At 44.2% G+C, this 15,090-nt stretch overlaps 1 protein-coding gene across 4 annotated transcripts in view; it reads right to left on the bottom strand.

Annotated features, from left to right (window-relative positions):
* Positions 1 to 15,090, bottom strand: part of KCNU1 (potassium calcium-activated channel subfamily U member 1) — a 330,251-nt gene that overhangs the window by 298,626 nt on the left and 16,535 nt on the right. For all 4 annotated transcript variants that reach the window (XM_068274953.1, XM_068274954.1, XM_068274951.1 and 1 more), the window contains exons 4-7: positions 12,289 to 12,379; positions 7,305 to 7,416; positions 4,873 to 4,948; positions 241 to 316 (exon numbers count right to left, since the gene is read on the bottom strand). In XM_068274953.1, the coding sequence (XP_068131054.1) occupies positions 241 to 316; positions 4,873 to 4,948; positions 7,305 to 7,416; positions 12,289 to 12,379 (355 nt within the window). The remainder of the gene's footprint in view (positions 1 to 240; positions 317 to 4,872; positions 4,949 to 7,304; positions 7,417 to 12,288; positions 12,380 to 15,090) is intronic.

The following is a 15,090-nucleotide window of genomic DNA, read 5'->3' as shown; positions in this document are numbered from 1 at the left end:
TAAACATTATCCCTGGAAACACACCTCCTTATCGCACCAGAGATAACAACTACATTTGAAGGGTTAAAAACATTTCTGCTCGGAGTGCAGCTTTAATACCAGCCAAAACTATCAGTTAAAGTTGCCTTTCTAAAGGAGCACGGGATGAAAAGTGCAAGCAAAGGAACACTTAAACAAAGAACATAATTTAGATGTAATATGTGAAGACTTTCTTCATCTGGAAGAAGATGACATATTTACCAGGTGAATAAATCCTGCAGATGTCAGCCAGGAGCTGAGGAAAACAACGAGGAGCTTGGAGAGTTTGATAGCAGTGCTGTCAGGAGAAGAAGAGATAGATCACAATCTGGAGCTGTCAATGCAGTCATACCATCGCTATGTTTAAATTACAAAATCTCCCCATTTCTCTCTTACTGGAGATTCGTATGGAAGATCATTTGCCTTTTTTACGCACAGAGGAGAAATAATATTGAAATTGTGCCTGAAAGGGGTTTTCTGCCTTATTAAACAATATTAGGCTTTGCTTAGATTAGACACAGAACAAAGGCATTTACTGCAATTAGGTTCATCGTCTTGCCTGATTGTACTGCAATAAGCTGTGCCTGCCTTTGTACAGCAGGGGGCACTGTGGTCCCACATCAGAGCTTCGCCACATATGTAGAACGTCCGCTGTGCAAAACTTAATACATTTAGATAATGTTCTAGGCACAGGCTTGTTAACTCGTTTCTCTAATTACTGACATATCTAAGTTCTATACAAGTTCTGTGGTTAATTAGATTCAGTCAGTGCCATACCTGCGTTTAATCAGCTACCGAACCTGTGCAATTCATGTGTCTGTAATTAAAGGGATGGTTCGTCAACCTTGACCAGAAATCTTGCAGACGCTGAAAAGCTACAATTCCCAGCAGCCGCAGCGCAATGTCTTGACTAAAATGAGGATTCTGGACAGAAAGGAACGTTTTGAATGCTGAATAAATACGCCCGAATGCTGGTTTGTCCAACAGATGGCCGAGAGACCAGATTCCGGCCTGCTGAGCCATTTTGCTTGGCCGGCAGGAGATGTCCCCCGCAATGTACCAAAGCAGCTCTTTTGCTTGCAAATCTGTGTATTGTAGAAGCAGCAATCTGCCATCTTATGTACTGACAACTGGGAGGTGCAGCTGGCCATCCTAAAGCAAACCTGAACTGAAAATAAAGTAATGAGAAAAAAAGTTTATCTGTAGCCCCACTCTGATGTAGCACTTTCCTGGAATCCCAGGTTCCCCCCCCCCCCCAAACAACCATTTTTTTTAATGGGAGGGTTGACGGGTTGAGGCGCCGAACCTGTCACCGCAGATTTTGGGGGATATGGGGGGAAAGGGAGTCACCAGGATGTTGACAGATGTTAACCCTTATGAAACCCTATACTCTATACAGTGCTGCAGAAGACTTCAGTGCTATATAAATACACATTAATAATATGGTAGGACATTAGACTATGACTATGGTACGGTTAGATTGTGAGCTCCTTTGAGGACAGTCAGAAAAGGGGGACATACAAAAGAGGGGGATGCATAGAGGGGTAGGGGGGATAAGACATAGAGCCTGGTGGGAGAGGAGAAATGGCAGGAAGACCTCTCACCAGGACTGCAGACATCACCAGTGCTGTTTGGCAGGGACTTGCTGTTAAAGGGATACTGTAGGGGGGTCGGGGGAAAATGAGCTGAACTTACCCGGGGCTTCTAATGGTCCCCCGCAGACATCCTGTGTTGGCGCAGCCACTCACCGATGCTCCGGCCCCGCCTCCAGTTCACTTCTGGAATTTCTGACTTTAAAGTCAGAAAACCACTACGCCTGCATGCCCGTGTCCTTGCTCCCGCTGATGTCACCAGGAGTGTACCGAGGACACGGCAACGCAGGCGCAGTGGTTTTCAGACTTTAAAGTCTGAAATTCCAGAAGTGAACCGGAGGCGGGGCCGGAGCATCGGTGAGTGGCTGCGCCAACACAGGATGTCTGCGGGGGAGCGTTAGAAGCCCCGGGTAAGTTCAACTCATTTTCCCCTGACCCCCCTACAGTATCCCTTTAAAAGAAGCCTTAGCTTGCTTCTCTGTTCACTACAGAACTTGGCTGTCAGCACCTGTATCACTGGCTTCTGCAACAGCAGACTGCCCTGCATTATTGATTTATTACTCTGATCAGGATAAACAATCAATAGTCTAGGGCACTCTGGCATTACAGCAGCCAGTGCACATGGCTATTAATGACAGGCAACTTCTGAAGCACTAAACACATCCTGCCAGGCTGTCACCTCTCCTTGTCCCAGCTGCAGCACAGCAATAATTCTCTCTACTCACCCTGCTGCTCTGCACATTCACTCACTGCAGGCTGTGTGTAGCGAGCAAGGAGACACATTGCCCTCAGGACAGGAAGAGGTAGAGCTGCTACATCTAGTGCAGGAAGTAGTACAATCCTCTGCACAGCCTGCTGCTATTTTCCCGAATGTTGCCCAAACTATGAAAAAAGGTCCCAGGTGGAAGAACACAGTGGCTTACCACCACAGTCGCACCCCTAGTCATGGCTACACCCGGTGCTGTGAGCACCTGCAGCCCTATGGTAGATACGCCACTGGTTCTTATTATGTGTTTCATTTCACATCCAGACCTTGTTTACCGCTTATGGACCACAGCAGTTTTTACATTTTAGCTATGTCCCTATTTAATCAGCAACAACTTTATCCCTACATATTACACCAAAGTGAGGTGCAAGAAGGGAATGGGGAGGAGTTTGTAAATGATTACCACTATTCAAAGCATCTATAGAAGTCATTATTATGAGCACAGGACCAATAGAGAGTTAACACTGCAGTTGAGGAAGGGCCCTTTGGGGCCCCTCTGGCCCAAGGGCCCCGATGCAGTTGCAACCTCTGCAACCCCTATTGCTACGCCCCTGGAGCTAACTGCCAATCTCTGCCATAGTGATATGCTAATTATTTTTGGGAAACATATTGACTTACTAATATGTTTTGGGATCTTAAACCAAAGTGGCCAGAGGCAGGGCCATTTCTAGGACTATTGAAGCCTGGACAACAATGACACGGGGTTCCCCTGGCCTGCAAGTGGCACTAGGCCTCTTTGTTTCTGCCCCAGAGATGGCAAGCGGACCAACCAGGTCTTCCCTCCCTCTCCAGATACCTATGTTACCAGCGTCATCTACACAGTCATACCTGACTGGGCAGTCTCATGGTTGGAAAAGACATCATCTCTCTGCTACTGTACCTCAACACAGTATAGTCCAAGCTGTGTTATCAAGTACAGCAAATAATCAAAGGCTATCTTTAATAATGTGAGGGAAGGGGATTATTATTATTATTTAGTATTTATATAGCACCAACATCTTCCACAGCGCTGTACATAGTAAATAGTCTAGTCACTAACTGTTCCTCAGAGGAGCTCACAATCTAATCCCTACCAGAGTCCTATGTCTATGTATGTATCATGTAGTGTATGTATTGTAGTCTAGTCAATTTTTTAGGGGGAAGCCAATTAACTTATCTGTATGTTTTTGGGATGTAGGAGGAAAACGGAGTGCCCGGAGGAAACCCACGCAGACACAGGGAGAACATACAAACTCCTTGCAGATTCAATTCAATTCAAATTAATTAACTTTATTGTCATTGTGTAATACAACGAAGTTGTTGATCTTATATGCTTCTAATGGAATAAAATCACACGTGCATATTAAACTTCTGTAGAAGAGCCCACAGCACACCATGGAGAGGGTCCAAATCCAGTAAACTTTGTTAGCACATCCCAGAAGACAGGTACAGCAGCTGACACATTTCAGATGCAAGGTCATAGCTCAACTTGTGCAGGCAGGAGTGATAACACACACATACATATACACATACATATTACTTTTTGATACCCTATTGTATAATTAGTAAACATTCTTGTGTTTGTAAAAATTATCCTGGACCTGTTTTCATGCAAGAGGACCATATAGAGTGGCAGGGGTGTAACAGTAGTCAATGTGGCTGTGGCCACGGGCTAGGGAGTCCCGGATGCAGAGCATGGTAGTGCAAACAGAGTGAGCAACACATCCTCTTCACTCCTCTCTTCAGCCTCGCTGTACAGTGTAACTCACTGTCATGCTGATGCACATCACATGGAACCATGAGCGTAGCAATAACCCCTGCAACCCCTGCCATCGCAGGGGGGCCCAGAGGCTTTGGGGGCCCCTCCACTTCCCTCTCCCTAACTGCAAGTGCAGTCAATTAGCAAAAATTCCCCACCCAACCATGTGCAGAAGCATGTGTAATTATTTCCTGCTTCCAGAGGCTGCTTCACAGCACAATACTCTCTGCTGCCATTTCCCAGCTCCCAATCTCATGGGGTTCGTGGGACAAAAGGGGCCTCATGCTATCATATTTGCAGGGGGGGGGGCTTATTAAGTCTAGTTACGCCCCTGCGTGGGACGCAGGAACAGGAACTGCAAGGAGTTAAACTGTACAGTGCAGCTAAAGAGAGGAGTGAAGAGGGCGTGTCACTCGTTCTGCTGACAGGAAATGGATGCCGCTGCTGTTGCCACACTGTACTTGCTCTGGAGGGTAAGGGGGCAGTGAATAGCTAGAATGGGGTGGGGCACAATTTTGATCCGGGAGGGGGTGGGGTGGCCTTAGTTACGCCCATGTAGATAGGGTACATTTTAATTTAATTGACAATATGCATGTGTGCAAAGTGTGAGAGTACAAATAGAAGTCTGCAGGGAGACTGAAAAAGCAATGCCATTAGTTACACAATCTGAGCAGAGATGTTTATCGCTAGATCCTTTACTGACAAAAATAAGTCTATAGTTCAGCAGAAAAACTCCTGCTTGCCAAGGTGATGTCTACCTGGTTTTGGTTACTTTCAGCATTTGAAGGATTCTAGGAAGTTCCATCAGTCTGAGAGCGCGCAGAAACCTCAAGCCTAAATGAGAATCAATCAACACATCAGTTTGCCTCTTAGACTGAGTTCACAACTAATAAAATATTTAATTCTAATTACTTGGAGCTAGATTTAGCTAAAACATGCAGAACTCTAAAACGATTCACTTAAAGTAGAACAGACAATTCACACGGCTTCCACAGGGCCTATATCTGAAATGCAAGATTTGCAGTTGGAGCCCTAGTTGAGTCTCCAGGGAGAAAAGCGCTATATAAACATTATTGTTATTGTTAGTTCAGCCTCCCTTTTTAGTGCATATAATAGTAATTGTATTTAATTTGCATTTATTAGCAAAGTAGTGCTTTGTGCATTGCGTGCCTGTACTTTTTACCATCAATATCTTGCATGTACCTGGATGGCTGCATCATGTAGCTTCTTTTCCTGCCAAGTGACAACAGACAGAAAGCTGTCCATTTGCTTCCCTTCATTCCATCATCACCCATCTATTAGAGTAGTTATGAAAAGGTTTCTTCCAGTGACCACTGACCACAGGTCACCTGACTTTATTTACTTCCTCCCTCTGCTAAGAAATTAACTTTCTCTGGCCAGCACTGCAGCTATATCAGAGTATCATATCAAAAATCTGCTGAGCTGCAGTGCAAGGCCATACATAATTAATCTTGCAGCAATAGGAGATGTTTGGAGAGTGAGAGATGTTCCCTAGCTAGAGAACACCCTCTCTGCTGCCAGCTCCATACTTTCTACCAACACTGTTGGGTCACATGGCTTACTTTCCACAGGGAATCACTTTCCACAGGGAATCGTACTAGAATGGCTGCATCAAATATGAAAACTGTGAAAAATCACAGTTACCTGCTGAATCTTACCCATGAACTGGAGCTGCAAAATAATAATAATTCCTTTATGCCTTTGTAAGCCAGACATACAATATACAGTGGCTGGTTTATTGCACATTTTTATTTTATAGAATACTGTAATTCAACTGGCACACAGCTATTCTAGGCCTTTTTTTGGCCTCCATAATGACTTTCTGGAGTTAATACACTAAATCTGGAGAACATAAGCGATCCTGCAAACCTGAACTGGGATTTTTAAACATGGGGCTCAATTTACTAAAATCTGTTCTCTAAAAATATCATGTGTGGTAATTTACCTTATTGGGTAAAACGTTAAATGATTGAAAAAAAAAATCCATGAAAACTCACAAACGTTTCTGCCACTTGCTGCATTTCATTCCTTATTATTTCGTTATTATTACTGTATTTTTTGGACTATGTGACTCACTTTTTCTCCCCCAAAAATGGGGGGTAAAAGTCACTGCGTCTTATAGTCCAAATGCAGGGAGGTCCTGACCTGTGAACACCTCCCAATACAAACCTTCAACCTGCCGTAATGTCAGGGACTCCCTGTACTGTGCCCATGCAGAGGAGGACACAGGGGGACAAACGGAGGACACAGGGGAACACAAAGGGGCATAGAGGAGAACACAAGAGGGGCTCAAATGGGCATAGAGGAGAACACAAGAGGGGCACAAAGGGGCATAGAAGAGGATAGAGGAGGACACATGAGAGACACAGGGGGACAAATGGAGGACACAGAGGGACACAAAGTTGCATAGAGGAGGACACAAGGGAGACACAAAGGGACATAGAGGAGGACACCGGGGGAAAAACAGGAGCATAGAAGAGGACACAAGGAGGACAGAGGCAGACACATGGGGACACAAGAGGACAGGAAGGGGACAGAGGAGGACACAGGGAGAGACAAGAGTTACAAGGGGGCATGAGGTACAAAGTAATCCACAAGATGCCCTTTCACCATGGATGCACCAAGTTTAGTATATATTTTTTTTCCTTGGTTTTTGTCCTCTAAACCTATCTGCGTCTTATGGTCAGGAGCATCTTATAGTTCAAAAAATATGGTATTTGGTATTTGATGGATTACTGTAGTGCATGGAAAATGGAAGCCAGATGTGATACAGAAAGCATTTTTAATTATACTCCCAATGTCCATCTTACATCTGTAGCCCAACCCTCTAGCAGAGGAGTTCTCTGACTGGAGCTAGAGAAGCACCTCTTCTGCTGGGGGGCAGGGCTACAGGTGGAATCTGGACATAGGGGCACCCGGGGAGTAAATAAAACTTTATTTACACAGGCAAATCGCAAATCGGAAGTGCTGTACAGTTTACTGTACAATGGGTCAAAACAGCGGTAATCTCAATCCCTCTAGGAATTGCGGCGCACAGCCCTTGCGCAATTTAAAAGTGCTGCAGTGATTCCTAGAGAGTCCTTGCTCTTACTGTGTGCCATTACAGAAATTGTTGTGTTAACAAAAACAAATAATAAAGTATGACAAAAAAATAATAATAGCCCCTTACCAAGCCAATTCCTTCTTAAATAAACTGAAACAAACATGGGGGGGATGGTAAAGAAATCCACCAGCGAAGCCATCTGCAGCCAGAATTTCAGTTTGTCATCAGCCGCAATAAACTGCAAGACATAAAGTATATATTACCTCCACACATCGCACAGTGGTATGCACAAGGAACAGATAGGACTTTTTTTTTTTTTGCAATTAAGATTTATATTGATTCTGGTTATTTAATGATAACACATTTTGCAGCAACGCAGTCAATACAACATTAATTGTCCAATCAATTTTCGCTCAGAAAGTTTGTAATTACGGTTGACATTTTTTTTTCTATACAGCAATAAAGAAGACATTTCACAAACAGGCATCGTTCTTTTAAAACCTCATTTAAAATGAGCCGCGTGTTGTAGCGGTGGCGAGGAAGAACAATGCGTGAAGCCACGGCGCGGATTATCAGCGACGCTGCATCTCGCTGGTAAATTGAAAGCTCTGCTCTCTTATATTTGGAACACTGATAAGTGCGCTAAAACGTCTCCGACGCGCTGAAATTCTGATTTATCTTAAGGTTTACATTTTTTTGTCACTAAATGTAATAATGGGTTTACGTCCTGCATGTTGTACAGCTTGGGTATTGGCACCAATAAAGATTACATTTCAAAAAAAAGAAAGAAAGAAATGGGTTTAGCTCACAGTAAAGTACACTTCATGGAAGATAGGAGAATTGACATCATGCAGTGAATGCCACAAAGAAAAGCAGATGAAAGGGCAATGATGACCCGAGCATGTTAGGAAAAGCTGCATTATACTTTAAAAATGTAAAAGAGAACCTGTACTGTGGTAAAAAAAAATTCCACAAAACTGTTAGGGCCCTTCCAAACTACAAGTGCTTTGATCCATTTATCAATGCACATGCGTTCCGATTGCAAGGACATTGGCCAAATAATGGGAATCGTAAAGGACCTTCCTCAATGGTGCACTGTGCCTCTTTTCAATTTTCATCTTGTGCCTCTTTTCAAGCAGAGTGGCGCAGTGGAAGTGTGCTGGGCCCATAACCCAGAGGTTGATGGATCGAGACCATCCTCTGCTAGGCATGATTTCATTTTTGCACCTCACTTTATCGCATGGGCAAAATGGTTTGCGGTATTGGAGCATTGGATTTGGTAAAGTAGCAGGAATGGTTGCATGGCCACCTAGCTTTTCATCCTTACCACACTTGCCCTGGAATCTTCCAGACTTCAAATTCAGCATGTAGTGTTAGTGGTATAGTGGTGAGCATAGCTGCCTTCCAAGCAGTTGACCTGGGTTTGATACCTGGCCAATGTATGTGAGCTTACTTTTGACATCCTACAAATCCCTGGAAGACAAGAAGCTCCCTCTTCTTAGAGATAGAGAGATTGATTTTGTTTTTTAGCTTCCAAAACGGTTTGGAAGCATTTTAAGGCCATACTCAAAAGTTCGGATTCGGATATCCGATTCGGATCCGGATATCTGGGTATCCGGATCAGAATCTATTCGGATTTTAAAAATTGGTATCTGAGCACCCCTGTTAATAACCTCCAAACCAGGAGCGGACTGACAACTCATGGGGCCCCCGGGCAATAGGAGGTTATGGGGCCCCGTACCAGTGTCGCCAACATTTCATGTTATTTTTTACAGAGTAAGATCTAATAATTTACTGCTGACAGATATTTTATACTGATAAAAAAAACATCCCTGTGTCACGCTGAAAAATGGGTGTGGTCACGCAACAGAATGTGGACGTGGCCATGGGTGGAGCAAAATATACATGACCTTGGCAGTGGTGTAAAGGGTCTGTCGGGGAAGTTTGAGCTCTGCCTTAGTGTTTCCCCCCCAAAATACATATAATCTGTCCAAATTTCACCAAAAATATACGCCATTTGGCAGAGGTTCCTCCAAAATAGACATAATCTGGCAGCAGCAGTTTCCCAAACATACACATAATTTCGCAGCGGTTGCCCAAAATATGCATAATCTGGCAGTGGATCACCCAAAATACATGTAATCTTGCAGCAGTGATTCCCCCAAAATACACATAATCTGGAAGCAGCGGTTCCCCCAACATACACAATCTGGCATCGGTTCCCCAAAAATACACATAATCTGACAGCTGTTCCCCAAAATACACTTAATCTAGCAGCAGCGGTTCCCCAAAAATTGTTAATCTGGCAGCAGGTACCCCAAAATAGATGCCCCCAGTATAGGTAACAGGTCTAAAGGTATCCCCAGTGGAAGTAACCAGGTGTATTGGTGTTCCCAATACAGGTATCCAGGTCTATAGGTGTCCCCAGTATAAGTAGCCAGGTCTATAGGTGTCCCCAGAATAGATAACCAGGTCTATAGGTGTCCCCAGTTTAGATAGCCAGGTCTATAAGTGTCCCCAGAATAGGTAGCCAGGACTATAGGTGTCCCCAGAATAGGTAGCCAGGTCTATGGGTGTCCCCAGTATAGATATCCAGGTCTACATGTGTCTCCAGAATAGGTAGCCAGTTCTATAGGTGTCCCCAGTACAGATAGCCAGGTCTATAGGTGTCTCCAGTATAGATCGCCAGGTTTATAGGTGTTCCCAGCATATGTAGCCATGTCTATAGGTATTCCCAGTATATTTAGCAATGTGAATAGGCGTCCCCAGTATATGCAGCCAGGTGTATAGGTATCGCCAGTATATGTAGCCAGGTCTAAAGGTGTCCCCAGTATAGTCAGGTGTATAGGTGTCCCCAGTATAAGTAGCCAGGTGTATAGTAATTCCCAGTATATGTAGCCAGGTCTATAGATGTCCCCAGTAAAGCCAGGTCTATAGGTGTCCCCAGTATATGTAGCCAGGTGTATAGGTATTCCCAGTATATGTAGAAATGTGTATAGGTGTCCCCAGTATAGCCAGGTGTATAGGTGTCCCCAGTATAAGTAGCCAGGTGTATAATTGTTCCCAGTATATGTAGCCATGTCTATAGGTGTCCCCAGTATAAGTAGCCAGGTGTATAGGTATTTCCAGTATATGTAGCCAGGTCTATAGATGTCCCCAGTAAAGCCAGGTCTATAGGTGTCCCCAGTATATGTAGCCAGGTGTATAGGTATTCCCAGTATATGTAGCAATGTGTATAGGTGTCCCCAGTATAGCCAAGTGTATAGGTGTCCCCAGTATAAGTAGCCAGGTGTATAGGTATTCCCAATATATGTAGCCAGGTGTATAGATGTCCCTAGTAAAGCCTGGTTTATAGGTGTCCCCAGTATATGTAGCCAGGTGTATAGGTATTCCCAGTATATGTAGCCAGGTGTATAGTTATTCCCAGTATAGGTCTTAGGTGTCCCCAGTATGTACCTAGGTCTATAGGTGTCCCCCAGGAGGGGAGGAGCGCAGTAAAAGGGTGCGGTGTGCACAGCGTGGGAAAGGGGGGGAAGTCTCCCCCCCTTCCCTCACCTTGGGGCCCCCCTTCCTGGCTCTACCCTCTGGTAACTCGTCGGCTAACAGCGTGCAGCGGGCGGAGACTTACCGCCGTTCCTGCCTCCAGCTGCAAGGGATGCTCTGCTCTGTGCGTGGCTAGTCTGGTCTACTGAAGACCAGACTAGCCGCGCACAGAGTAGAGCGTCCCTTACGGCTGGAGGCAGGAACGGCGGTAAGTCTCCGCCCGCTGACCGCTGTTAGCCGCCAAGTTACCGGAGGGGAGAGCCAGAAAGGGGTGCCCCAAGGTGAGGGAAGGGGGGGGAACGCCCCCCCCCTTCTCCGCCGCTGTACATAAAGCTCCCTTTCACTGCGCTCCTCCCCTCCTGCTCAGGGTGCTCTGGTGGCCCCCCCAACCACAGGCCCTCGGTCCGTACCCGAGTGCCCGAATGGTCAATCCGCCCCTGCTCTAAACAAAAAAACATTTCTTTGTTACAGCTGATACAAATCCTAAAATAAATTTTCACTATGTCTACTTCCTGATTCATGGAAGCAGACATATTGTTAACATCCTGTGCTTTCAAATGAGCTTATCTACCATCTCTATCATGGCAGTCATGTGACACAGGGGAGAGATCAAATTACAACTTGTGATTAGACACACATGAGGGGGAATAAGACAGGCTAAACGCTTTAAAGTGAATGTGTACCAGTGTAAAAATAAAAAAGTCAGATACTCACCTAAGGAGAGGGAAGGCTCGGTCCTAATGAACCTTCCCTCTCCTCTCACTGTGCCCGGTCCCGCGCAGGATCTCGAGTAGCAGTATTCGACCAGTTTGGTCAAATACTGCCACTAACGCCACCGAAGAGAGGTTTCGGAAGCCTTCGGGAGCACTCGGGCTCCCAAGGACGGGACGCTCCATAGTACGCATGTGCGAGCGTCCTCTATGCGCGTGTGTAGTATGGAGTGGCCCGTCTTCGGAAGCCCGAGTGCTCCCGAAGACCTCCGAAGTCCCTGCGGCGGCGGACACGTACAGGGGAGCCAACGCAGCACAGAGAGCACCGGGAGAGGAGAAGGAAGGCTCATTAGGACCGAGCCTTCCCTCTCCTTAGGTGAGTATCTGACTTTTTTATTTTTAAACTAGTACCCATTGGCTTTAATACATGTGGGGTGCATTTCTTTATGCTTTTCTTCTGTCCTTCAGGCCCACTTTAATTCTAATATCTAGGTGACCATGGCTTCTCAATTTACACATCCAGGGGGGATTATTAAACTCTGGTGGTTGGATAACCCAGTTGCTTATGGCAATCCTGGTATCTAGGGACAACACAAATGCCTTACAACAGTAGTGCCGCCTACAGATAAACGTTAGACTGACTCTCTTCAGCAGTATTGAATTATGTGCGTGTAAGGCAGCTGGACACAGGGCTTCTTGGCACATGGTGAGCTGAATGACGGCTCACCCTGCTGCCGCACAAATTCGGGGTGGCGCTAAATACTATTCCCCCTCTGAGTTGTAACAAAAGCAAAATTTAGAAATGAGGCTGGCAACCCTGTAAAAGACTTCAGTTAGACTGTGAATTAGGCACTTACCCGCAAGCAAAAGTACAATGCAAAGAAAACGTTAAATCCAAGATCTGCCATAAGAGTGGGTTTTTCTAAATGGCTACAGAATTTTGAAGGGCTAAAGAGAGATAAAACAAATAATTATAAAAATGACACTTAACCACTTGAGGACCACAGTCTTTTCGCCCCTTAAGGACCAGAGCCTTTTTCTCCATTCAGACCACTGCAGCTTTCACGGTTTATTGCTCGCTCATACAACCTACCACCTAAATGAATTTTACCTCCTTTTCTTGTCACTAATACAGCTTTCTTTTGGTGCTATTTGATTGCTCCTGCGATTTTTACTTTTTATTATATTCAGCAAAAAAGACATGAATTTTGGCAAAAAAATGATTTTTTTTAACTTTCTGTGCTGACATTTTTCAAATAAAGTAAAATTTCCTATACATTTGAGCGCGAAAGTTATTCTGCTTCATGTCTTTGATAAAAAAAAAAACATTCAGTGTATATTTATTGGATTGGGTAAAAGTTATAGCGTTTACAAACTATGGTGCCAAAAGTGAATTTTCCCATTTTCAAGCATCTCTGACTTTTCTGCGCACCTGTCAGGTTTCACGAGGGGCTAAAATTCCAGGATAGTACAAATACCCCCCAAATGACCCCATTTTGGAAAGAAGACATCCCAAAGTATTCAGTGAGAGGCATGGTGCGTTCATAGAAGATTTTATTTTTTGTCACAAGTTAGCGGAAAATGACACTTTGACAAAAAAGAAAAAAAAAAAGTTTCCATTTCTTCTAACTTGCAACAAAAAAAAAAAATGAAATCTGCCACGGACTCACTATGCTCCTCTCTGAATACCTTGAAGTGTCTACTTTCCAAAATGGGGTCATTTGTGGGGTGTGTTCACTGTCCTGGCATTTTGGGGGGTGCCTAATTGTAAGCACCCCTGTAAAGCCTAAAGATGCTCATTGGACTTTGGGCCCCTTAGCGCAGTTAAGCTTCAAAAAAGTGCCACACGTGTGGCATTGCCGTACTCAGGAGAAGTAGTATAATGTGTTTTGGGGTGTATTTTTACACATACCCATGCTGGGTGGGAGAAATATCTCCGTAAATGACAATTTTTTATTTTTTTTTACACACAATTGTCTATTTATAGAGATATTTCTCCCACTCAGCATGGGTATGTGGAAAAATACACCCCAAAACACATTATACTACTTCTCCTGAGTACGGCGATACCACATGTGTGGCACTTTTTTGCACCCTAACTGCGCTAAGGGGCCCAAAGTCCAATGAGTACCTTTAGGATTTCACAGGTCATTTTGAGAAATTTGGTTTCAAGACTACTCCTCACGGTTTAGGGCCCTTAAAATGCCAGGACAGTATAGGAACCCCACAAATTACCCCATTTTAGAAAGAAGACACCCCAAGGTATTCCGTTAGGAGTATGGTGAGTTCATAGAAGATTTTTTTTTTGTCACAAGTTAGCAGAAATTGATTTTAATTTTTTTTTTCACAAAGTGTCATTTTCCGCTAACTTGTGACAAAAAATAAAATCTTCTATGAACTCACCGTACTCCTAACGGAATACCTTGGGGTGTCTTCTTTCTAAAATGGGGTCATTTGTGGGATTCCTATACTGCCCTGACATTTTAGGGGCCCTAAACCGTGAGGAGTAGTCTTGAAACCAAATGTCGCAAAAAGACCTGTGAAATCCTAAAGGTACTCATTGGACTTTGGGCCCCTTAGCGCAGTTAGGGTGCAAAAAAGTGCCACACATGTGGTATCGCCGTACTCGGGAGAAGTATTATAATGTGTTTTGGGGTGTATTTTTACACATACCCATGCTGGGTGGGAGAAATATCTCTGTAAATGACAATTATTTGATTTTTTTTACACACAATTGTCCATTTACAGAGAGATTTCTCCCACCCAGCATGGGTATGTATAAAAATACACCCCAAAACACATTATACTACTTCTTCTGAGTACGGCGATACCACATGTGTGACACTTTTTTGCAGCCTAGGTGCGCTAAGGGGCCCACTGTCCTATTCACAGGTCATTTTGAGGCATTTGTTTTCTAGACTACTCCTCACGGTTTAGGGCCCCTAAAATGCCAGGGCAGTATAGGAACCCCACAAGTGACCCCATTTTAGAAAGAAGACACCCCAAGGTATTCTGTTAGGAGTATGGTGAGTTCATAGAAGATTTTTTTTTTGTCACAAGTTGTCGGAAAATGACACTTTGTGAAAAAAAAACAATACATATCAATTTCCGCTAACTTGTGACAAAAAATAAAATCTTCTATGAACTCACCGTACTTCTAACGGAATACCTTGGGGTGTAGTCTTTCCAAAATGGGGTCACTTGTGGGGTTCCTATACTGCCCTGGCATTTTAGGGGCCCTAAACCGTGAGGAGTAGTCTTGAACCCAAATGTCTCAAAATGACCTGTGAAATCCTAAAGGTACTCATTGGACTTTGGGCCCCTTAGCACAGTTAGGCTGCAAAAAAGTGTCACACATGTGGTATCGCCGTACTCAGAAGAAGTAGTATAATGTGTTTTGTGGTGTATTTTTACATATAACCATGCTGGGTGGGAGAAATATCTCTGTAAATGACACATTTTTGAATTTTTTTACATACAATTGTCCATTTACAGAGAGATTTCTCCCACCCAGCATGGGTATGTGTAAAATTACACCACAAAACACATTATACTACTTCTCCTGAGTATGGCGATACCACATGTGTGACACTTTTTTGCAGCCTAGGTGCACTAAGGGGCCCAACGTCCTATTCACAGGTCATTTTGAGGCATTTGTT

Source organism: Hyperolius riggenbachi, chromosome 3 (genome assembly GCF_040937935.1).
Source record: "Hyperolius riggenbachi isolate aHypRig1 chromosome 3, aHypRig1.pri, whole genome shotgun sequence".
Taxonomy (NCBI): Eukaryota; Metazoa; Chordata; class Amphibia; order Anura; family Hyperoliidae; genus Hyperolius; species Hyperolius riggenbachi.
Note: the sequence above shows the minus strand (reverse complement) of the source record. Positions and strands in the feature narration are given on the sequence as shown.